Source organism: Rhinolophus sinicus, chromosome 12 (assembly GCF_057876585.1).
Source record: "Rhinolophus sinicus isolate RSI-liver-muscle chromosome 12, RSI-T2T, whole genome shotgun sequence".
In the NCBI taxonomy this organism is placed as follows: Eukaryota; Metazoa; Chordata; class Mammalia; order Chiroptera; family Rhinolophidae; genus Rhinolophus; species Rhinolophus sinicus.
In genome coordinates, this window is record NC_142512.1 from 17,882,516 (window position 1) to 17,908,426 (window position 25,911).

Sequence of the window (25,911 nt, forward strand, 5' to 3'; positions counted from 1 at the left end):
CCACCGGCCATCCACCCCTCACTTCTGGCATCCCACTTAGAGCCAACCAGCCATCAGAGTCACATCTGACATTTCAGAAACTTCTTGGCCCCGCTGCCAAATCAAAGCAACTCAGCCCGTGTCATCTGCTAACAAACCCAACAAATCCAGCAGCCCAGGGCTCAGTTTGCTTTCCATGTGTAACTGAGCTTGGGCTCTCACACGCTCCCTTCATGTGGCTGGAGATGCAGAACGCATCAGCCCAGTCTCCTGGGAAGGGCATAGGAGTTCCCCTCAAAAGCAGTATGTCGTGCCCTCTGAGAGGCCAAGTTCACAGACTGTACCACCTCCCCTCCAAAATCACCTGGTTCTCGTATTTTAAATCAGGGAACCAACCACTATGTATAAAGTTGAAATAATTTAGTAAAAACAAAAATTAATGTCTCTACCTTCAAAGGTTTTTTTTGTGTGTGTGTGGGTTTTTTTTTTAATCTTTTACCTTATCTTTAGAGGACTCTTATAAGAATTAATACATCTTACAGAGAGGAAACATTTATCCAAATTTCAGCAATCCCGCCTGAGCCTCCTGGTTTTTTTCTCCACTGGATAAATGCAAGTAAAATTGAATCTAACTCTTTTTATTACAAAGGAGCACAAACAGTGAGATCCCGTTTATTTATGCCTCTATCTGTGTGTATGATGCCAAGATGTCTGGACGCTGGGCAAATGGTAAAGATGAATGTGTCTGGATGGGAGGATATTGTTAGGGGTGGGTTTTTTTCCTTTCTCTGTACTTTACAATTGCTTCATTTTTTTATAATAAGCATATATCATTTTATTTAAAAATCAGGGAGGGGGGGTTGCTATTTGGGGGAAAAATAATTCTTATGAAAATTCTCCAAGAAAATACTGGGCTTTTTTGTTCAAAGTCACATTCTCAAGGCTGGCTCCATCAGTGAAGACTATTATGAGTTTTTATTAAGCACCGACTACTAAGTGTTTATGAAGCGCCTACTGTGGGCCCCTTATGTACCAGGCCCTTGGCAGCAAGGATGGAAAGAAACAACCCTGTCCCTCAGGATACTGAGCTGGGACGGCCCTGGACCAGATCCTCCCAGCCCTGCCCCTGCGACACCCCGCCCCACCCCTGCACTCACACTTAAATGACACCCAACTACACAAGGGTGAGCAGGTGCTGGCACAGCTTTTGAGCCTCACCAAACTCCCATCAGGAGCTCCTGAGAGACGGCAGCCCATACCTATAGCGGGTTAAATGGTGGTTCCCCCGCCAAAAAAATATGTCCATGTCCAGTAACCTTCAAATGTGACCTAGTTTGGAAAGAAGATTTTGCAAATGGAACCAAGTTAAAGATCTTGAGATGGGACCCAGGTGGATTCAGGTGGGCCCTAAATCCTTGTAAGTGACCCACAGAGCAGAGACAGCCAAGCCAGGGAGAAGAGGTGGCCGTGTGAAGATGGAGGCAGAGAGTGGAGTCCCCAAGCCAAACGAATGCCTGGCGCCACCAGAAGCTGAAAGAAGCAAGCAAGCATCCTCCACTAGTGCCTTTGGAGGGAGCACACCACGCCAACACCCTGATTTTGGACTTCTAGCCTCCAGAACTGTGAGAGAATAAATTTCTGTTGTTAGGCCACCAAGTTTCTGGTCATCTGTTACAGCAGTCCCGGGAAATGAATACCCCACCTAAGGCCTAAAACGCCATCTCCACACTCAGCAGGGAATCTGCCAGAGGTGGGGCAGGGGGAGCTAACAGGAGAGGGACACATAGGAGCTAGCCACAGGGGCTCAGAACTGTGCGGGTGATGTCCCTTCAGGAGCAAACACAGAACCCCCCATCCACTGCCCCCCAAAGCACCAGACACACTGGGCTTGAGTGTCAGGTAAATGACATGCATGCATGGGGGTGGGGGGGAACCCCTCCTGAGCTGGTCCCAGTAAAGAAGTGTCTGTGGCAGCTGGAAGAGGAGAAGAGAGGGATACTCAACGAAACCAGCCCACAAGCATTCAGCTCATTGCCTGAAAACAACCACTAGTATTCATTACATACGAATGCATAATGCCTGTATGTGCCCGGTGCTTTCTGAAGCCCTTGCCCACCTGCTTCCTCACAGCAACAATGTGGGGTGGGCTCAGTTCTGCAGATGAAGGAACTGAGGTGCACAGAAGATGACCGAACCGCACGATGTCACACAGTGGTTGCTAAAGTCCAGGCCCAGGTCCCAGCCTCTGCGCCCCAGACCTAGAACAATCCATCGGGAAAACCGGGACCCCACACAAGCAGGATGTCGCAGAGCCAGGGGTGAGTTAGGGGAGGAGGGCTGGTCAGGCCTTCCAAGGCAGGTGGCACAGCCTGAGCTAGAGCAGTGTGCGAAGCAGCCCCCCAGAGACGCCCTGAATGTAAAGTGCTCTATCGGGGCACAAGGTCAGTCAGAAATATGGACTGCTCTTCATATTAGCCACAGGCAAAAGGAATTAGGAAGGAAACCTCTGATGGAGACAAACATAAAATGCACACTAAGGCCAACCGTGGAACTCTCCACAGTCTTGAATTATCTAGGTCTCCACTCCGTCCAACCCCAAAATCCTTTCTGACGACTCCGACATTGCAGAGTCTTCCTGTTCCCATGGGGGCCACGTAGTCTGTGCCCCCGATGGGCTAAGGCCAGCCCGACTACAGGAGTTGGGAGCATGACGCAGAGGGATGCTCCCTCCCTGAAAACCCTTCCCCAGGTCTGTCTGAGTTTGCTGGGCAGGGCCTTTGTTTGGGGCCTTTTTCCAATACTCTCACTGTCACCCACATTTTTCAGGCAGGGTTTCAGGTCTAATACACAGGGCTCAGGTGGGGCAAATCACATCAAATGCAATTTCAATTTCTGTTCATTGGACAACGAGAGGCACCTCAGCCGTGGGGACCAGGGAGGGCAGGAAATCAGGGAGTCCTGAGGAGAAACTGTATTAACAACAGGAAAATCAGTGTCTTCCTCCAGGCTTCCTCTCTCAGCACGGCTCTTCTCTGGCAGACTAATGACTAACACTTCTGCCACACGTGCCATGTGTCTCTGTTCTAAGTGATAAACGTTCATCATCTCAATTCGTGCCCATTACAACCACATGAGGCAGGTTCTCTTATATCCCTATTCTACAAATGGGGAAACTGAGGCACAGAGAAGTTACAAGCTAGGAGGTGATAAAGCCTTAAGCCCAGGCACACTGGCTCCAGAAACTGTGTTCTGAACTGCGATTCAATATTACTTCACCTCTTTTGATGAAGAACCTCAAAGGGATGCAGGTCCAAGTCAAACTAACGGGATTAGCCGCCATGGAGACCATGTGGCCTGTCCAAAGGAAAGGGAAATAGGCTGGAGAATCAAAGGCGAGGGAAAGAGGGCTCCCAGAGAAAGCATTCTGGAAGCCCAGCAGGCCTGTTCCCCAACACAAAGGGGAGAAGGAGTAAGGCCTAGGTGGTCTGGACACCTAGGGCTGTGGCTTGGGCTCCATTAGCAATTCCTAGGAAGCAGGACTCCCCTCTGGGGCCTCCAGCTTGAAAGGCCAAGAGCCCAAGGCTCCATGGGAGCAGGCAAGGGACTCTCATGTGCTGCTGGCTGCCAGTTCCCTAGAGAGAAGCTCTAACTGCTTTTCAAGGGCAACAACCACCACGTCATCGTCGTCATTATCACATTATTGCATTACCACTTAGTGAGCACTTACTCGTGTAGGCACGCCACCAGCTACTTCACTCCACCACCTCACTACTCTGCCCAGCTGCTCTTCTAGGTGGCCACTGACCCTATTCCACAGGTGAAGAAACTGGAGGTCAGGGAGATTAAGTAACACGCTTAAATGATTCCTGCCAAGCAGTCCGGAGGAGTGGATAAGACAGCACAGGCTTCGGTGTCACACAAAAAGACCGGATTCCAAATCCTGCCTCTGCCCTCACCGGTTGTGGAATCTGGAGCAAATAGCTTAACTTCTTCTGACAATTTCAATCAGCGATGCCAGAAGTAATTCATCTCGAATGTCAACTCCAAACGACTGGCGGTGGCTGCCTGCAGTGCTTTGTTGGAGAGGATTCTGAGACCATGTCTAAACTTCTGGGAAAGAGTGCCATGATCAACTACTAACAACTGCCATAGGGGCAGAAGGGTGGACTGATAACACAAGCGTCACCTACTTGCCATCCCTGATCTAGAGAAACACCATGGCTTACAGTGACAAACTACAAATACATGGGTGCACTCACACAGCCCGTGGAGTTTTGACTAAGGTACCAAAGCAAAACATTGTCTTTTCAACAACTGGATATCCATATGGGAATAAATACACCTCGACCCCTATATCATGCTTTACACAATTAAATTACATTAAGATGGATCTTAGACCTACAGCTAAACCAATAAAACTTCTAAAGAAAACATGGAAGAAAATCTTTGTGATATAGAGTAAGCAAAGATTTCTTAAGACACAGAAAGCGATAAACACAAAATGAAAAAAATCTGTAAATTAGATAGCATCAAAATGAAAACTTCTGCTCATCAAAGACACCGGTAAGAAAAAGAATGAACTTGTACCCAGAATATGTAAAGAATGCACAAGAAGACAAGCAACCCAATTTTAAAAGGGGAAGAGGGGGACAAGACACTATAAGAATGGTCAACAGAAACTGTAACGATATTATTAGTCATCAGAAAAACACAAATTAAAACCACAAGGAGATACCCTTACCCGCCCACACAAGTGGCTAAAATTAAACAGACTGGCAATGGCAAATGTGGACGAGGACATGAAACAGTTGAAACTCTTGTAACACCGCCCCGTAGGAACGTAAAATAGTATAACCGTCTGGCAAAAAGTTTGACGTTTTCACAGAAAGTTAAACATTCACCTACCCTTTGACCCAGGCATTTCACTCTAGATATTTACCTAAGAGAAATGAAAACACATGTCCAAGACAAAACAAAACCTATGCACTATAGTCAAAAACTGGAAACAACTAAACAGGAGAATTAAAAAATTGTGCCTCATATGCAAACTACACGTACGTTCGGGAGCATGAGCGAATCTTCCAGATACTACGCTGAATTGGACACAAAGGAGTACATGCTGCATAATTCCTTTTAAATTAAGTTCTAGAACACGCAAAACTAATTTATAGTGAAAAAAATCAGAACACTGGTTGCTTGGGGGGTGGAGGGGATTGCCTATAAAGGGACATGGGGAACTTTCTACAATGGCAGAAACGTCCTACATCTGAATCAGACTATGGGTCGCATGGGTAATAAAAGTATGCATTTAACATTTATGCATTTCGATGTACGTCCATTTTTTTTTAAATCCAGTTATACCTAAAGTAATTTGCAAGAAGTGTAAGCTAGTTGGCCTTAAAACATGAACAAAATCAGGAACAATATATACTATATATATGCACAGCTAAGCAGACATGAGGGTCCACGCCTCCAAGCTGTGTCCCCACAGATGTAGACCCAAGTAAGCCCTTCCTCACGTCTGCACTGCCCTGGGGTTTCCCTGTCCGCTGGCCGAAACGAAATCAAAGGGCTTCTGGCAGTGGCTCCTGAGGAGAGGGCATCTGGACAGGAGGCATAAATAGGGCCTGTTGGGAGACCAGGGACGGCTCTCCCAGGGCCCACAGCATCAACAAGAGGACCCGCTAAACCTCTTGCAGCAGTGGTAATGAGGGGAACAAATATTTGTCCTCTCATGTCCCCCTCCAGCGCTTTCTTAACGAAAGGGAAAACCAAACCTCTTTGCTGATGTCCTCCAGCCCTCCCTGCCCCCACCCAAGAAGGCTCCCCACATCCTGCACACAAATGCCTCCTTACTTCATCCATAAAAATGGGTAGATCTGAGGGATGCAGATACCCCCTCACTCAACCCTTCCCAAGGTAGATGGAAGAGAGGGGTAGGTAGGAACCAGGGGCAAAATGAAGAGATGGCATTGGGCCTGGGGCTGTGCTACAAACTGGAAAGGAAGCCCCAGCCCACTGCCAGGGAGAGAGACTGGCTGGGGGGCAATTGGTGAGCCTGGGAGGACAGAAGGAGACCAGCGCAGCTCTGCCCAGAGGGAATGAAGAGACGGCAGAAGAGAAGGTTCCTCTGACCTCCATTTTCTTCCCCAGCATCTGGAGACTTACGTACCTGCCTGACCTACCTCGGAGGGTTTCGGGAACATTCATGAGTCCGGGAGAGCGAAGTACCAAGGAAGCAAAGTAGGAACAAGACTTCCCGCTCACCCCACAGAAGGAACCCTGGGCCTCTTCATCCTCTTCTGGAAAGAGGAAGGTCTGAGCGGGCGCTGCCCTCAGACTTGCAGTAAGTGGGTGGAGAAGACGGAACAACAGTCACCTCCCAGCTGACCAGGCCAGCCCAGGTCTGGTAGGGCTGCAGAGGCCAGTGGTGACGGTTCAGATCAAGGTCACATAAAATCCCAGCATTGTCACCTTCAACGAAAACTCTGCACACGTACTGTGAGCTAACGGAGAATCAGGAGGCTCCACCCAACCATGACTCCTTCACTTCAAGAAGCCCAGGGAGGTCGTTGTGTATGGTTGGGCCCAGGGGGGCTAGCACAGCCCCCATGCTCGCCATTAGGGCCCCTCCTAACTCCCCACTCCGCGTCCCCACAAAGCTGTCCTTACTTCTCTCCACCACACTGAAAAGCCACTTGACACACTTGAGCTTGTTACATGCTGAGCCATATGGTTTCTTCTACTCAAGGAAGGCCCCCTGTAGACAGCAGGTTCTTTGAGGGGTGAGGTCTGCGGCCTTTGTTTGACCCCATGGGACCCAGTGTAGTGCTGGGCACACAAAGCCAGCCCTCCCTAAAAGCCTGTTGATCCATTTGGGCATGAAAACAAGATGACAACAAACGTGGGCCTGGAAACAATCCACAGCATTCCCAGGGAGACAGCCCCAAACTCCTCTCCCAGCCCACCCTGCGTCATCCACAGTTTGAGCTCTGGCTGGGAACTGGGCTCTCATTCAGCCCATCTGCTCTGCATCTCTTTCTCTGGTTGCTTTTTCTCAGTTTCATATTAGAAAAAAAATCCCCTTGAAAAACACAAACAGCAAAGAGGTGGGGGAGGGTGAGTCAGGGACCAGTTGCAGCAGTCATGGCAGTGAGGGGCAGGGGCCTGGGGGGAAGAGATTCTCAGGCTGGAGGCTCGCTCTTCCTCCACCAGTCCCTTCCAGATGAACTAGAGGAAGGGCTAGTTCATCCAGAAGCAACTAGAGGAAGGGCTGTCCCTGCGTGTGTGGGGTGGGATGAGAAGAGAGAGCACTTTACCAAACATAGTTTGGGTCTTGTAATTTAACTTAATCTGCTGGCTACCGGAGGAACACGGGATCTTCAGGGGGACCTTGGGCGAGTCATTTCCCATCCAATTTATCTATAAAGGAAATAGACCATCCATCCCTGACATTCTGTGACTCCCCAAGCTAACCAATAACAAAGGGGTATGCCTACCAGCTCTGCCCCAACCTGCATTGCCAAGGGAACTGGGTGAGACCCTCTCCTACTGCCCAGATGTTGTGTGGGGGCTGTAGAACCCCCAAGGCCAGAGACCTTGGAGAGAGTCGTCTCTACCTCGGGTGTCTCAGACCTCAGTGTACAATAACAACCAGGAGGTCAAGAGCCTGATCCTGCCCTCATCGCAGGTGGGCGCCCAGAGTCTGCCCAGGTGACCCCACATGAGACAGATGGGGAAGGATGGGGCTGCAGTCCACATCGCGGAGAACATATGTCTACGAGCTTAATTTAGAAGAGTATTACCTGGAGACAGAGGTTCAGCTGGGATGTAAGATTCAAGCAAACCAGAGGAATAGATCAAGTTTAAGCTTCTCCCACCTGGAGTCCCGTACGGTCAACACACCACAAAACATCTGTCAGGCACCCCACCCCAGACAGGACTGGGGACCCACAGAGCAGGACAGCCCTCAAGGAACTCAATGCAGGGAAGCTTCCAATGACCAGCAACACGACTTGATAAGTAAGTCACAAAAGGGACGCTCCCTCTGTGGAGGAGGCCGGGCGAGGTAAATGAGGCTCGTGGTCTGAAGCCCCATATGGATCCGTTAGCTTTACACAAAGGGAAAAACAAATGTCCCTGCCACAGACAACAGACTTCGAATCACAGCCACAGGACAGGCTAAATCTTAGGCAAGAATAAACCCAAATGACAGTTACAAAGAGACCCCTAACTCCAAGTATGCCACATGTTGACCCCCAACGCCAACCACAAAAGGGTCCCACCCCGAGGGTGAGTCCCCAGGGTGACCCCTGGCATCTTCCTCTGAGTTCCCAGCTCTGACCTCGGCCTTGGGGCTTTGGACAGTAAAGTCACAGGCTGAGAAATTCTTGAGTTCAGAGATGAGAAGGACAGGGGGCTGGTCCGGTGGCTCAGGCGGTTGGAAGTCCATACTCCTAACTCTGAAGGCCGCCGGTTCAATTCCCACATGGACCAGTGGGCTCTCAACCACAAGGTTACCTGTTCAATTCCTCAACTCCTGCAAGGGATGGTGGGCTCCGCCCCCTGCAACTAAGACTGAACATCACACCTTGAGTTGAGCTGCCGCTGAGCTCCCGGATGGCTCAGTTGGTTGGAGCGCTGGCTCTCAATCACAAGGTTGCCAGTTCGACTCCTGCAAGGGATGGTGGGCTGTACCCCCTGCAACTAACAATGGCAACTGGACCTGGAGCTGAACGGCACCCTCCACAACTAAGGTTGAAAGGACAACAATTTAACTTGGAAAAAAGTCCTGGAAGTACACACTGTTCCCCAATAAAGTCCTGTTCCCCAATAAAGTCCTGTTCCCCTTTCCAATAAAATCTTTAAGAATAAAAAGACAAGAAGGACAGAGCACCGGCGGTGGGGCTGTCTTCTGACCATCGGTCATGAAGACTTCCCTGCAGGTTGCTGCTCTGTTCTGAGCCTACCTGGGGTCCCACACAAGCCAGGCTTACCCGCTGACAGCCAGCTGGCCCTGTGCTGCTGGCCCTGTGCTGCCAGAGCAGAATGGGGTCAGGCACCCAGTGGATGTTCATAAATCATTTTCCGAATGAATCCATGTGTTAACTAATAATGCCTTGCTCGTGCTCCAAATTCCTGATCAGCGCCCCTCTCTCCTGTATCTCCTTATACCCTCCTGGATCCCTCCTTTCAGCATTTCCACACACTCATGGGTCCCACCTCACAAGCACTGTCTACACCCTCTGACTCTCGCACCATCTCCACTCACTCCTCACACACCCAGGGGTCACACACCCATCCCTTCCCACAACTCTTCTCGGTTATATGAGCAGCAGCAACGAGGCCACTAAGCCCAGAGGACACTGTGCGCTTGTCGTACTTGGCCTCTCCGGCCGCCCACCCTCCTTTGTGAAATGCTCCTCCCACCATGTCTCCAGCCCCCTCCACACCAGTCTCTGCAATGCAAGGTGCTAACCCAGGAAGCTTCTTCTCTTTTTTTTTTTAAAGAATTTTTTAATTGGGGAAGGGGAACAGGACTTTTTTTTTATTGGGGAACAGTGTGTACTTCCAGGACTTTTTTCCAAGTCAAGTTGTTGTCCTTTCAGTCTTAGTTGTGGAGGGTGCAGCTCAGCTCCAGGTCCAGTTGCCGTTGCTAGTTGCAGGGGCGCAGCCCACCATCCCTTGCGGAAGTTGAACCGGCAACCTTGTGGTTGAGAGACCACTGACCCATGTGGGAATCGAACCGGCAGCCTTCGAAGTTAGGAGCATGGAGCTCTAACCGCCTGAGCCACCGGGCCGGCCCAGGAAGCTTCTTCTTACTCCACCCTCTCCTTGGAGAGCTCACTGCCCCCACCCAACCCTCCACCCCAAGCTTCAATTCCCACCTCTATGAAAATGACTCCAGATTTTTACCTCCAGTCCTGACCCTCCTTTGAAGCCTGGCCCCCAAATACCCAGCTGCTCACTGACACCCCCATTCATGTCTCAAGCATGTCCAACCCAGCACTTAGAGCTTAAGCTCTCATCCTCCCTGCCGGCTCACTCCATCTCAAAGAATGGCTGTAACATTTATCCAATTCTTCCAAACCTGGGCCCACGCTTGCCTCCTACCTCCCCACAAGTCCTCATATCTCATCAATCTACCTCCTAGGAAATCTGACCACTTCCAAATCACCTCACACAGCCCTCAGACTCAGGCCACCGTCCTCTCCTCACTGGGTCCTGGGGAGGCCTCCCGACTCGTCACCCACTTTCCACTCTGCTCCCTCCTATGCACTCTCCACACAACAGCCAAGGTGACTTTTTAAAAGTCCCGTCCTCTTACTCCTCTGACTAAAATCTTCAAGATTTCAATGCCCATAATTAGGAGAAAGCCCAAAATCTTCAGCAAAATTTCCAAGGGTCTGACTCTTCGTCCCTAACTATGGATGCTCGGGCCATTCTGGTGCTCCGGTTAGAGGAGCTCTCTCTCTCCTGCGTCAGGGCCTTCCAGAGTCTAGAGCAGTGCTTCTCAAGCTGTCACGTGCACACGAAGGGGAATGTGGGTAAAATGCTGATTCTGGTTCAGTTGTCAGGAGTGAGGCCTGAGATGCTGCGTTTCTAAGGAACTCCCAAACGATGAAGGTGCTACTGGTCGCTTGGCCTCACTTCCAGGGGTAAGCATCTAGAACATTCTCCTCCACCCTGACTGCATCTTTGCCTACGTCCCACTCAACTCTCAGGGTTCCGATGAAACATCATTTCCTCCAAGAAGCCCTACCTGACCCTCGCCAAGATTAGGTTAGAGTCCCCCCTCCACAGACCTTATACTGCCCCCCAGCTATGCTGCGCGTCTCCTTTGGAACACACCTAACTATCCATCCCTCATTCTTGAAAGTATGTTTCCAACTTTTGTCTCCCTAGCTAGACCACAAGCTCCAGAACAGGGGACACAATGTCTTATTCACTACCGGGTCCCCAGCGCTCAGCACTGGGCCTGGCACATGGTCAAAACTGGAAGTGAAAAGCTGTTGGTCTTGCCTGTCCTGCATCCATTTTCTCTTTTTCTTATAGTAACACTTCAGTTTTCCTTTGAGGAGCCACTCGTCCTCCACTCTTGGTTCTCAGGGTGCAGGTGGTGGACATGAGACCCAAGTCTGGCCAGTCAGAGCCTGCCATCTCTCTGGCTGCAATGATTGGTTCAGAGATAGACATGTGACCTAAGCCAGGCCAATGAGCTTCCTCCCGGGTACTTTTGTTAGCACTACTAGGGAAAAGACTCTTCTTCTCACTGGAGTTATTTACCAAGTAGGAACAGCTGTCACCATCCTGCCACCAGAGATAGAGTTTAACAGAGAATGAAACCAGTATAGAAGAGAGATGGAAAGAGACAGATTTCATGGATGCAGCCATGCTTGGAGTCTATACTTGCCACTATGAAGGCAACAAATTTTCTCTATGCTTAAGCCAAAGTGAGTTATGTTTCTGTCACTTGAAATCAAGAGTCTTGACTAATACAGCATTCAAATAAATATTGGGTGTTGAATGAATTAAATGTGTATGTGAGGAATTAAAGCCTGCCAGGAGAACTCAGTGACTCCTCCTAGGAAACTTTCAGAGTTCTCTCTGCAAACTCCCACCATCCACAAGCACAGAGACTGGCATCTCACACCCCACTCCTCAGCATTACCTCATGCAAACAAGCCACCCCAGCACTTGGCTCAGATGCCAGCAACGTGAGTAGGTGGATGAAATTGGTCTGGCTTTCAATACCCCCAGACACCCCACCAGGAAGAGATAACAGGTGTCCTCAGTCAGCCATACACCCCACCCATTCCTGAACTTCTAATCCAACCGGGGCCGGCTCCGGCTGCCCTTCCATGATATTCCCCCAAGTATACCAGCTCTGTGTGTGGAGGGCATTCAACATGGGATGAAAACGGGAAGATGGTTTTCATCTACTTCCTCTGGGGTATCACTTTGCAACAGATTAGGTCAGAGAAGAGGGAGTGCAACAGAGAGCAATAGCAAGGAGCCCTAATTATCTCCCTGGGAGTCACCTCACAGAAGAGCTCCAGGACAGAGATGGGGGCTGGCTTAGATGTCCCCTCAGATGATGCAAGAGGCAGGTGACTTCTTCAGAGCTAGTCCTTACCTGGCAAAATGGGATGGAGGGAGGGAGGGAGGGAGGGAGGGAGGGATGGAGCGAGGGAGGGAGGGGCACTGCTGCCTAGGTAGGAATACTGGCTGAGCCAAAGTCCTCCCTGAGGGTCAGCTCAGGTGTATGTGACCATCCTGCCAGGGGAGACTAAAAGGTAAAGGGGGAAGGGCATAGTAGGGGGACGGTGCTGCCCCCTTGGCTTCTTTCCAGGAATGAAAGGGGCTTGGACTTGGGGTCCTAGGATGTGATCTCCCAGGAAAGAGACTTGTGAATAAAGTGCCAATAGGAAAAGAATTACTGGCTCCCCAGAACCTCTAAGGCATTTAATTCTCCTACAGAGATTGGGACGTCAGGGCCAGCCCAAGGGAGCCCATCAGAGGCAGGAAGATCAGCATGCAAGTGCCATTCAGGTCCCAGGAGGGTCCCAGCCCACAGGACCCCTTCTTCCCCACCCCCAGTCCCTGGCAGCCCTTTTGGGCAGTAGCCCCTTAAGGCACCAGCCTGTAGCTACATTCTAAGTCTCTCCCACTTACTCCTGCCTGGGCTCCTTGTTCCACAACCCAGGCCCACAGTTCCACAAGGCCTCTCGCTAACTACCAAGTGTCCTGCCAACCCTGTTCAGTCCCTGTCTATTTCCTGACCACGCCCTAACACCTGAGTCTCACAGTCACATTTTCCTCCTGCCCTGGTGAGCTCAAGGGAACGCTGTTTCCAGAGGTATCTAGGCACTCAGTGGGCCCCACTGGGACGGTCTGGTGCCAATACAAAGCAAGGCCTTGAGATTTCCCCCACCCACTTCCCCTCCCTCTAACCAACTCTAAGTTTCTTACCTTCATAGTGGGAGGCGCCGTGAGAGGAGGGGACAGCGACCGGTCTGGGAGGGTTACATCCGAGCTGTTGGCCAGCTCCTGCTTCCTGTAAGGAGGGCATGGAACACAAAAGAGGTGAGTGGGGGCCTGCCTGCACCTTCCCCTCTCTCGTCGAAGAGTGGCTGGGCTTAAGGACACAGTCTGACACACACACACTGAGCAAAACGAGAGTGGAGTGCATTTTTTTGCTGGCATGTACTAAAATCTAAAGCAAGACTGCTCCTAGGGTGCTCCCTGCTCCAACAGCAGCAGCACGTGGGAACTTGGGAGAAATGCAAATTCTCAGGTGCACACCAGACTCTCCAGTGATGGAGCCCAGGAATCTGTATTTTAACAATCTCTCCAGCTGATTCTGATGCAACGCTGACGTCTGACAACTATAGGGCCACGAGATACAGGCCTGGGGATGGAGAGGGAGAAGAAGGGGAGAGGGGTAAATGTTTTCAATTCATCCTCCCTGGAGTCTCTAAATACACACACACACACACACACACACACGCACCAGCCAGAGAGCTGACCTTGGAAAGGCGGGACTGCCTGCTATGTAAGCTGCAGGTAAAACTTATTTTAGTCCATGTGGGCTAGAATGGGGAGAGGCAGCTAAACAGAGTTGTGTCACCATGACAACATGATTGCAACAAGTTCGCTGCTCTCACACACTCCCCACTTTCCATCTGGCCCTTGCTGGTGACCAGGAAATGCTGGTTTGCAGTCCGATCACTAGGCAGAATGTTTGCAGTGGGATAAGGCTTCGGAACAACAGTTACACAATAGGACCAGCTGGGCAGAACCTGGGGGAGTCCCCGGACGAGGGCCTCTGGTGTCCCGGATGTGCCCTAGTTATATCCTGGGATGGGAGGGAAGGCAAGGATAACATTATGAAGAGCCTAGAAGACCGGACTGAGCCGTCAAAGCCCCCAACTTTGCAACTGTTTCCTTCTCCAGAACCCCAGCCTGAGTCAGCCTAACACCTGGTCCCACTTAAATGACCAGAGGACTGCCCTGCCACCTCGAGAGAATGCTTCTGTACTTCCTTCCAGCCCACATCCTACCAATGGGGTAACAGCTCCAACCCTAACCTCCCTCAGGAGAAACCCGCCCCCTACGGAGCCCAGCCCTCTGCCTTTCCAGAGCAAGCCCTTGCCCTGGGGCCCAGACACCACCCCATCCCAGCTTCCCTCAGCCAGGGAGGCCCCAGCTAAGAGAAACCAGGCCAGGCGCCATAGGGCCCCGTGCACTCTGATACAACCCCTGCCTGCTCTGCAGCCTGTCCTCCAGGAAGCTGGGTAAGGAGGCTACGTGAACATCTGGCTTGGTGGAGGAGCCACGCGACCCCATTAACCTCAACCCTGCCAGTCCGCCTCACTGCTCCTCCATCTGCCTTCCCCCTCTTTCTTCTTGGACCTTGGTCTCACTCTGATGGCTGGAAAGGGGGGGTCCCCTCCTTCCTGATCCAGACTGTAACTAGCACAAGAGACAGCAGGGCTGAGACAGAGCACATGTGTGTGCACGTGCACACACACGACTAAATGTGGCTTCTTCTAGCTCCATCAGAGCCACCAGCCTCCCTTCCATGGTGGGGTCCAGCGGGGATGCTCCGGCCTTCACCTGCCTGTGGAGCCGACAGAGCTGGGTCTAACGCCGGCTCGCCCCCTCCCACCACTCTGCACTCTCTCAAGCAGCCCCTGCTCCTCCTCAATGGACCTGCGCCCCTGAGAGCCCTGATGGGGAAAAGGGAACGGAGGAAGGATGACGAAGGATGGGGAGAGCCAAGAGCACAAGGACGGACAAAGACCGCTCCCCTTGGGGGCTGGGAGCCTGGGAGGGAAAAGCATGCAGGGAGGGAAGGGAAGGGGAGACGAGCCCCCCCAACCAGTCTATAGGACTGCTGGGGTTAGCTGACAATCTCTGGCCTACTACCCTCGAGATGGCTTGTGGGCAAACTTGACCGAGAGCCACCCTGGCTCTCCAGAAACACAAACCCTAGGAGAGGATAATGATGGCAGGTTTTTAATATCAGTGGTCAAGGGACACTCATATACATGGTCACTCTGGGTGGTTCTCTCCATAAGGGCAAGATGTCCACTGCCATTGGACCAGAGCAGATGTGATTCTTATCCAAGGTCCATGCGTCCCAGGCAAAGGGTCCCCATGCCTAACCCTCCGCTCCCTGGGCTGAGCCCCTCTCCCCTGCGCCAGCCTGTTTTCCCTGGACACTGGCATAAGCTCCTGGGACCAGTCTCCAGGGAGTGGTGGGGACTATCACGTGGGAGCCCAGGGCAGCTCCTGCCAGAAGGATTTCCCAAATGCGGCTGGGAGCCTGGAAGGTGCTGGAGCAGGAATGAGCACCAGAGGCTACCAGCCTCATGCTAGCTCCAGGGCTCCGTCCAAGACTCCAGAGGGGATGCCACGGTGGGCAGAAGGCATGGCTGCTGTTCTTAAAAGAATCAGAACTCAGAGCACACACAGGCCCTTGGCCGCAAATTAGAATCTACTCTGCCTTAGTATACAGATGGCTTGGAGTGGCACCTATCAGGGTATCAACCACACTGAACCATCCTTACTCTTGACTCCAGCCCTCCCTCCTGGGAGCCAAAGGCACTTATTTAAGAGTTAACTGCCTATTAGAGTTGAATTGTGTGTCCCCTCAAGATATACTGAAGTCTTAACCTCCAGGTACCTGTGATGTGACCTGATTGGGAAAGGGGGTCTTCGCAGATGTAATCAAGTTAAGATGAGGTCATTAGGTCGGCCCCTTAATTCAATGTGACTGGTGTCCTTAGAGGAGAAGAAGGCATCCATGTGAAGACACAGACACACAGGGAGAAGGCCAGGTGACAACAGAGGCAGAGCTGGGAGGGGTACAGCCAGAATGCCAAGCAATGCCAGGGATGGCTGGACACTGTCAGAAGCGACAAGAGAAAAGGAAAGATTCTTCCCTGGAGGCTTCAGAAGGAACATGGCCCTGATGACACCTTAATTTTGGACTTCTAGCCTCCAAAACCGAAACAATAAATGTCTGCTGTTTTAAGCTGCCCGTTTGTGGCACTTGGTTACGGCAGCCCTAGGAAATGAAAACACCGCCCAAGCCCAGGTTCTAACCTTGGCATTGTAACTGGAGAATCCAAAACAAGGAGGGTGAAATCTCTGCTTCGACCTCACCTTGTCCTGCCTCACCCCTCACAACCAATGACATTCACGTGTGAGCCAATCTCCCAGGGACAGCCAGGCCCAGCCATCCGCTGGCGCTGAGATAAGACCACGTAAGAACTACAGTGCTCAAGGTGATTCCAGCCCTTTCTCGGGCGAATGTATCACAGGGAAGTCGGTGAGAGTGACACAATTCTGTCACTGAATCTGCTCTAATTTATTATAAGCAAAAGGTAAATTATGAGCAGAGGTAGCACCCTTACACTTCTTTGAAACCTCTTTCTAGTAACCCACAGCGACCTTGACATGTGTCCATAGCACTGAGACTGAAAACTGCCCCTCCAACCAGGCCAGCCAAATGCACACATACAGCTCCGAGGACACAGGCTCCCAGACCCACGCAGGGACCCACAAGAAGAGGAGGTGGTGATGGGGGCAGAAGAGGGGAAAAGCAGGACAGGGAGAAGACAGAGGAAGGGAGGAAGAAGATCATTCGCCCAGCTAAGAGAAAGAAGGGTGGTAAAACCAGGTGTGGATGGGCAGGTGAGGAGCATCCCCCCCTCCTCTGGGGATCCTAGAGGTGCAGCCCGCTCAGCATCCCTCTGCCCCAGAGCCACATGGCATTGAGGTTCTCTACTCTGGGATCCTTTCCCCAGAGCTGCTGGGAGGGCACAGGGAGGCCCGGAGAAGTCCTAGCCAGCTTCAGCCAAATGCAAATCTCAGGAGGAAATGATCAAAGAGCCTGGAATAGAAGCCAAGAAACCAAATGGATGATGCACCCAAATGGGGCTGTTCGTAGGGAACTGGACAGACTCGCATGGGAGGACCCCACGGACAGCAGCCAGGCCTCCAGGGTTCTCATCTCTAGTCTGGTTGGCTCTGCCTCACACCACTTGAGGTCACTGCAGCCATCATCGGTCACACACTTCTGAAAAATGCCCTCCACTGAGAATCAAGAGAGTCCTGGGTTCAAGTATGGTTCTACCTGCAACCCCACATAAAGTCCTCTACAAATGTAGACCATCATTATCATAATTATCCTCATCTTTACTGTCATCATAACTCATAAAATGGTGATTTGGTCTCCAAGTAGAGAGAGAGAAACAAGGGTCCAGGGCAATCTTAATGTCTTTGAAAACATCTCTGGCATCTCCAATAAGCACCAATTCCAGCCCCAGGGATCTACTCTCAGGATCACAACATCGGTTAATAATCAACAGGAAACATACCCACTCACCATCAGATGGCTCTGGGGCCACACATAAGCCCCCCCTCTGGCAGAGAGTTCTCCCAGACTTTCAAACTCCCCTTGTTTGCATCTGCATCGCTCACACCAGCTCCCCAGCCACCTGCCACGCTTGGCTGCGCTTTCTCCAACTTTCCAAATAGCCAAGCTAGAGAAATATAGACAGCTGGCCACTGCAAAGAGCTTCTCAGGAAAACCAAACCAAAAGGAATGAGAAACATTATTCACAGCAGCCAAAAGGTGGAAATGACCCAAGTGTCCACGAACCGATGAACAGATAAACAAACTGTGGTCTGTCCACAAGATGGAATATTATTTGGCCATAAAAATGAATGAAGCACTGAAACATGTTACAACGTGGACGAACCTTGAAAACATTAGGCTTAAGTGAAAGAAGCCAGACACACAATGCCACATGTTGCATGCCTCCATTTATATGAACTGTCCAGAACAGGCAAACCCAGAGACCGAAAGCCGTTAGTGGTTGCCAAGAGCTGGGGGGGGAGATTAGGCAGTAACTGCTAATGGGTACAGGAAATTACAGCATGAGGTGATAAAAATGTTCTGGAACTACCCAGGGGTGATGGTGGTACAACTTTGTGAATATACTGAAAACCACTGAATTATGCATTTTAAAGGGGTGAATTTGATCATATATAAATTATATCTCAATTTTTTTTAAATGGCATAAGAAAGAAGGGGCTAGATGGGCTCCATTTCTGTTATTCCTGCTGTTGAATTTCTTCTCTGTCTGCCTTTTGGTGCCCACCGGGCCCTGGGCTGCACGCAAGTTCTTACTCTGTGGCAATGCATAAGATGCTGAGTGGGGCTTCCTCACAAGCCTCTCCTGCTGAATGAAAGCAACACCTTATATGTGAATTATAGCTCAATAAAAATGAATGAATGAATGAATGAATGAATGAGGAACGAAGGAAAGAAGAAGAGAGGGAGGGAGGGACAGAAAGAGGAAAGAAGGAAGGAAGGAAAAAGAAAAGAGAACGGAAGCAATGCCTTTCTTCCCTACTCCCAGCACTCAAGTACTTGCAACACAGACATTCTCTTGGAGAGATTTTTAAGAGTTCTAACTTCACATTTCTACATCCTATATAACCAACTCGACCACAGACAATAAGAAATAAAATAATAGTAACATCATATAAAATAAAGAGCTTCAAGAGAAATCATCATAAAAAGCAACTCAATGGAAGAAAAAGGGAGTCAGAGGCCAGGTCGATGACAGACAAGCTGGGCCCTCGGGGTCGTGGCCTCTCTGCTTTCCCCTCTGCAGAATGGGCACGCGAACTCCCAACTCCCACTAACTTCCAACCTTCCTGCACAGGACTCAGAGAATTGCTCAACTCCTCAATATGACTGGAGTCTTAGACACTTTCCATGGTGGCAGAGAATGATGTGGTCTCCAGGCCAGGGATAGAGCTGGGTGGGGGCTGAGGGTCCATGCCCAGATCTGTCCACCTTGCTGTCTACAGAGACCCAAGGCCCCGCGGCACAATCATGTAGCCCACATTCTAGCAGCCAGCAGTGCTGGGGCATCCCCATGGATAGGAAACTCGTTCCAGAAGTTCCATCCATACATGGCAGAACAGCCTGTCAGCCTCGAGGGAGGCGGGTGTGCAGTGGGTCAAACGCACTGGCTTTATGGTCCAACAGGCCTAGGTCGGGATTCCAGCACCACCCCGATGAGGGCTATGACCCTGGTCAAATTATTCACCTCGCTATGTCTCAGCAACCTCGTCTGTAAACGGTGTGATAATACCACCTCACTGGATGGTCTGAACGAAGCCTGTAAAGCATTCAGCACAGTGCCCAGTTACTCAGCAAAAAACGCCGCACTGGGCGCCTCTGTTCTTGTTGCCAAGGCTGTCGTTGAGTGAGCTGGAAAGTGGGCGTGACGGAGAGGGTCAAGGCAGAAAGCCCATCAGAGGCTGGAGGGGAGGCAGGGGTGGCTTCAAACCTGGGGGAACTCGAAGGCCCACATACTTTGGACCCTAAGTCTGGGAGGCAGAGAGAGGAGATCACAGCCGTTGTGTGGGGGCCACCAAGCCCTGGGGACATGCACATGACTTGATTCCAAACCCCACGGGGACAGACACGGAGGTGAGGACATTAGCGTCATCCTGCGCAAGGGCTCCTGTGGAAGAGGCGACCCGAGCCCAGAAGAGCTGGCAGGGGTGCGGAGGGAGGGAAGGGGGGCCAAGGATTCAGGAATGAGAGGCTCCGAGGGGTCGAGGGACAGCCTCCCAATGCCCCCCTTGGAGAACCCCCTGGAAAGAAGCAGGTGTTGCTCACCTGTCAGTACCTGGCAGGGTGGACTTCTGGTGTCACATCCCATCCCCACACATACTCTAGGAGAATCCTGGTGAGTTAGAGCACAACTCTGGACCTTCGATAACTCAAAACTCCCCAGGGGATGCAAACTAGCAACCCCCACCGCACCGTGCCACCCAATCCCAGGGTTCACAGTCACAGAGACAAGCGGCCCTGAGACAAACCAATAGGAGTCACCAACGGCCCCATCACACAGACCAGGCTGCTGAGGCCCGGAGAGGTGGGGATGCCCAAACCCCACTGCTAGCCTCTCTCCTGTTCTCCGGAGAGGAGACACAGTTCCCAAGTCACCTCCGCACAGGATGCGGGAAGGGAGACGTCATGTCTTAGGCAGCACAGCTGGTTTATAAACAAACCTTTATGAGTGCCAGGGTCCTGTGTGAGGGGAGAGAAGGGGCGGAGGTCCAAGGGGTCTATGGTCCCCTATAAGGAGTAGAGTGACGACGAGGCCAGGGCTGCGCCAGATGTGACACACAGGCCCAGGTGGCCAGACGTGGCTGCACGTGGGACCCAGAGGCCTGGGTCATGCTCCATGCCTGCAGCTTCAAAGGTCACACTGGCTTCTCTCTACGTGTGATGGGTAAGGGTGCTGCTATTCCCTGGAAGACCCTGAATCCCTAACCTGGGCCCAGGGTGGGTGTCAGGGGGAGTCAGGATACAACAAGGCAAACCAGCCCTGGAGACCCTGCCATGGAGACCCAGCCATGGCCCCGGCTGGGGATGACTAAGCCTCCTCCTCCATCATGTCTCAAAGCGGATGGACCACCCTATATGCACAGACAGGCAAATCTCCACACTCCTAGGGAAATCAGCTTTTTCTGAAAAGACAGCTTTTAGAACTCACTGATGCTACACAGTTCACAGATGAGTAAGTGGAGACTCTAAGGGGTTCTGTATGGGCCTGAAGGTCACAGAGTCAGAAAATTCGAGAGTTGGTCCTCCGCCCCCAAGATCTCCAACTCCAATTCCATGGCCCTTCCCCACCACAATGACAAAGCCAGCTCTGTCTGGCCTGCGTGCCACAGCAGGATATGAGGAGAGGCCATGGGGCAGCACCAGCTCATGTGCTTTAAGCTTGAGTTCCTGGAGACCAAGGTGGGCTGTGTCCTAGCACGGGGGACGATGCTTGTATGGTTTACAAGCAGCTGAGAAGACAATCCAGGCAGAAGTGAAAATGCAAAAACCAACCTGAAAGCGCGGCACATGCATTTCCCAAACGTTAAGTGTGGGTTAGGGATTAAAACAGATATAGAATAAAGTGTCATGGGCACATGGGGAAGAGAGGGATAGGTGTCCTTGGGAGACCAGCTAAGGTATCACAAAAGAGGTGACAGCTGAGCTAGACCTGGAGGGAAAGGCCAGCATCTGCCTGGGAGAGAAAAAGGAAAGGGAAACCACAGCAGCAGAGGCTAGGACGGGGGGATGGGGGAGGAGGAAGCAAAGTTGGTCTGAGGGGGACTGTCTGGTTGTCGCCGATGGAGAGGAAATACATCCCTGGCACTTAGCAGGCCCTCAGAAAGGAGAAGTAAAAACTAACAGTCCTCAGGGCTTACCCTGGACTTGGTACTATTTCAAGTGAGCCCCATATCCTATCTAATTTAATAGTTACAACAACCCTTTGCAGCGATATCATTAACCCCATTTTACAGATGGGGCCACTGAGACTCAGAGAGGTTAAGTTACTCGCCCAAGTTGTTACAGCTGGAAAGGAGCAAAGCAAAGCTTGGACCCGGCAGGCTGGCTTCACATTCCACAACATGAACCACTGCGCTGCACTGCCCATGGGAGAGAACAGAAGCCCACCTGCAAGGAGCGCCCACATCACACTTTCCCAGAGTGGGGTGCATACTTCTCTCCTAGCAGCTGAGTGTGATCTGGGGTGGACTTGACTGTAATAGTTATTTATTGATCTCTTACAGTGACCTTCCATTTGTGACAAGGCCACTCTGATTTTCCTTTTATGGTAGCGACATAACGCTGCCTTCTAAAATGAGTTTATTCAAGTTTTAAAACCTGAGCCTGGTACAGGAAACTATTAAGTAACTAACACAGGTGGCGTGCAGACGTGACAGAAACAGTGAAGGTGGTTTGCGGATGGCTGAAGTTTGGGAACCAGGCGCTAAGCAAACTGAATTCTCTCTCGTGGGCAGGGGAGTGGCAGGTTTCAAAGGCAGGGCATGGCTGACCGACAGGGCTTTGCTGCAGGGCTCTATGGCAGCAGAGCAGAGGACAGAGGGACTGGAAAGGGAGGAGGCGAAGGGGGGAACAGAATGGGAGGGGCTTCACCATGCCTATGACCACAGAAGTGAAACAAGAGGGTCAGATCCATAGGCATCTCAGAGGCAACATTAAGAGCACTTGGTGACTGACAGTAAAGCAGGAAGCGAGCTAAACATATGAAAAAGTTTCGGAAAACTAAGTGATCAATGCTTCAACTATGACAGACTGAGGAGGAGAATTGGTTTGCAAGAGGCAGATGATACTGCATTCATTCTGGATACACTCAAGGCCCCTGGATACGAAAAGAACTGAAGCCTAAACAGAGACAGGTGTGAGGAGAGCAGAGGTGGAGGCTGAAGCCACGGGAGGAGTGTTCCCAGGGAGGACAGGTAGGGCCATAAAGGCAGAAAGGGACAGGAGCCCTTAGTGGGGCAAGAAAAGAGAAGTGAGAGAGGGAAGACCACACCCGGATAGAACAGAGTACAAAAGCCACAAGAAGGGTGAGTGCCAAGAAGGGGGTAGTGGGCAAGTCACCCCATTTACCAGAGGCCCCATTTCCCCAGGGCTGAGGAAAATCACTAACCTATATGCGCATCTCATCCAGCCCTTAACGCACTGTATCACTTGAAAACTGCCCAGTGAGCCGCTTCCCTCATGGGGTCAGTGGTTCTGCTTGGCACTGCCTGGCCTCAGTTGAGGGAGCTACATCATGGTCAGAGCAAAGGCGGCCAGCTCACAAGGTCATGGCCTCAGACAGCTTCAGAGTCAAAATCACAAAACCACTGAGTCACAAAGGCACAGAATCGCAGCGTTTTCCCAGCCTGTTAGTATTTCTTGGCCTGGATGGCAAGTACTTGGGGGCCTCTTTCATGTTTCAGTTTGGATGTATAACATGGGTCACAATAAAAAATAATTTTTAAGTAGTTCTCTCTTCCTTTAGGAGAGATAGATATAAATATGGATATGGATTAGATATGAATGTACAGATAAAGACAGACATAGTCTTCAGTCTCCTGAGACTTCCATAGTGAACATATTAGACTGATCACAGGCATTTATTTTGCTTCTTCTGAATCCCTTAGAATAAGGTTTTTGTTTTGTTTTGTTTTGTTTGTTTGTGTTTTTTGTTTGTTTGTTTGTTTGTTTGTTTTTAAGGAGGGCGCAGTTCACAGTGGCCCATGCGGGGATCAAACCAGCAAACTTGGTGTCATCAGCACCACGCTCTAACCAACTGAGCTAACTGGCTACCCCAGAATAAGGTTTTTAAAAGACAAAAAACGTGTGAGCTGACAAAAACAAATGTAATAGATGAAATTAGAGGAAAACTCAGCCTACAAGAAATTACAGGTGCCTGCAAGATGGAGCAGGGATGGACTACCGGGGGGAGTGCTTGATATTTGAGACACTGAGACTTTGGATGTCCCCAACCCATCACTTCCTCGACAGCCAGGTGACCTCCCCAAGTTTCACCACCATGAGAAACTGAACAATCCCTCAGAAAAGACAACATCTGGGTTCCTCCAATGGAAAGGGCAGCTTGCTACCCAATCATCATCCTGCATGGAAGCGCCCAGCTGGCACAACTTTCCCAACACACACAGTCCCCAAACCACTTCCTAGTGCCTCATTCTTGGGTACAGAAAGACAGCCAAGGGTGGCCAGACACTTGAGGAAAGCTTCCAACACAAGGAAGAGCACATCAGAATAATCAAGAGGAACCTGAAGGAAACAGACAAATGCAAGCAACCAATGGAGACTTCAAAAAATACTATAATGAATAGCCTCCGAGAGATAAGATTTTGTATCCATGACACAAGGAGAGAGTGCTATGGGCTAGTGTACAACTCAGTTTTGACTAATGGAATGGGATAAAAGTAACATTACTTAACTTCCAAGTCTGAGTCATTGGAACCCTTGAAGCTTCTACCTCCATCTCTAGGAACATTTGCTGTAAGGAGAGCAAGCCAGCGTGTCAAAAGTCTGACTACCCTGAGATTGCCATGCTGTGGCTACAAAATGGAGAGGTGGCATTGAGAGCCAATTCTCAGATATTCCAGACATCCCAGTCCATGCAAGTGAAGAAATCATCTTAGACATGTCAGTGCAGCAGATGCCATAAGGAGAAGAACCTAGGAGCAAAGCCAGAGCCAAAGGTTCAGACATACGATCCCAGCTCAGCATCCCAGCCAGCTCCAGCCATCTAAGCACCCACCAACCCCTGCCACAAGATGAGGTCTCATACGTTGTGAAGCAGAGTTGAGCCATCCATCTCCGATGTGCCCTACCTGAAATCTTAACCCACAGAGTTGGAGCATAATAAAATGGCTGTGGTTTCACCATGACAGGAGCAAATGATCAGAGAATCAGTACAAGAACATTTCCCAGAACTGAAGGACCTGAGTCTGGATCTACCAAGCACCCAGCACATGAATGACAAAAGATTCACCCCAAACACTGTCAGCAAATTTCAGAATACCTGGGTAAATGAAAAATCCTCAGTGACTCCAGAGAGAAAACATACATACACACCATATGCAAAGGAATGTAAATCAGCGTATCATTAGACTTTGCAACAGCAACCCTGGAATCTAGTAGGTAAGGATGTAATACCTTTGAAATCTTGAAAGAAAATTATTTTCAACTTAACATTTTATACCCAAGCAAACTATCAACCAGGTTTGACAGTAGACTAAAGACTTTCTAGAATATTCCAGAGACCAAAAAAATTTGCACCCTTTCTTAGGTTAAAAAGCAACAGGAAAGGGCTCTGGAAGCGAGGACTCTGATGAAAAGAATGGAGTTGACAGGATATCTAATGGGTGTAAGCTTTTGGTAGGAAAAAAAAATGTTTAAGGAATTACGGTAGAATAAATTTTAAAAATAGGAAAATATAGGTACACAGAAAACTATGCTAATTGGGAGAACATGAGTGAATCATTAACTCCAGGAAAAATAAAAGGTTAAACAAGAAAGAAAACATAATTATCGTACCCTCCTTGGCTCAACAATATTTGCACGGTCATAATAAATAAACACTAACTATTTAACTGAACCAAAAAATGCTGCTACTGGGAGAACACAAAGCTTCCTAAGTGGTCCCAGGCCTTGGCCAAATTCCTAGTAAGCCCTATGAGAGAAGGAGCCCCACCTCACGGTGCCCAGCACAGCAATGTATGAAATCATTCATGTTAAAAAAACTATTCAGGGGCTGCTGGTTGGCTCAGTTGGTTAGAGCACAGTGCTCACAACACCAAGATCGCTGGTTCAATTCCCACATGGGCCAGTGAGCTGCGCCCTCCACAACTAGATTGAAAACAACAACTTGACTTGGAGCTGAGCTGCGCCCTCCACAACCAGATTGAAAAAAACAACAACAACTTGACTTGGAGCTAATGGGTCCTGGAAAAACACACTGTTCCCCAATATTCCCCAATTAAAAAAAAAATTTTAAACAAAAACTATTCATCAGTCTGTCAGCATTGGGAGTCACCTATCACAGAGCGGACCAGCCTCCCAGCTAAGCCATCACCCCACCCTCTACCCCAAGACTGTGTCTCTTACCTCTTAACTCTCCAGAATAAGTTATTACTTGGTGACATACCAGATTAGCAATTTTCATCATTGGTTCAAACTAAATGACAGTCTCAGTGGATTTAGACCACTGAGTGTCAGGGTAAATATGTGTCAGAGTAAATATGTCTGATCTAGTCAATTAATAACGTTATTCCCTGTTTCATTCATTAGAAAGACAAATGCTTGGAACTGCTTTCCAGTACCCGGATGGGACATGTGGCCCATCGTCATTCTTGAATCATTGGGACATAAATGTCCAGAGCACAGGGTGCACCTCTGTCCCAGCAACCAAGCGCAGGTGACTCAGCCCCCAAGAACCAGGGCTGCAACCTCATCTCACCAATGACATGCTCTAACCCAGCCTACAGAACCCGATACAACTGAAC

At 50.3% G+C, this 25,911-nt stretch overlaps 1 protein-coding gene across 17 annotated transcripts in view; it reads right to left on the reverse strand.

The window, feature by feature from the left end:
• The window catches only part of RAP1GAP2 (RAP1 GTPase activating protein 2), a 206,937-nt gene that overhangs the window by 87,577 nt on the left and 93,449 nt on the right, over nt 1-25,911 (reverse strand). For 16 of the 17 annotated variants that reach the window (XR_002139499.3, XM_088802006.1, XM_019755481.3 and 13 more), the window contains one exon: nt 12,952-13,036. Coding sequence is in view for 16 of the 17 variants with exons in the window: in XM_088802006.1 (XP_088658132.1) it covers nt 12,952-13,036 (85 nt within the window). In the remaining variant the exon portion in view is untranslated. Of the gene's footprint in view, nt 1-6,164; nt 6,201-12,951; nt 13,037-25,911 lie in introns of those variants that run through there. The other variant, XM_088802009.1, reaches the window with a different exon arrangement.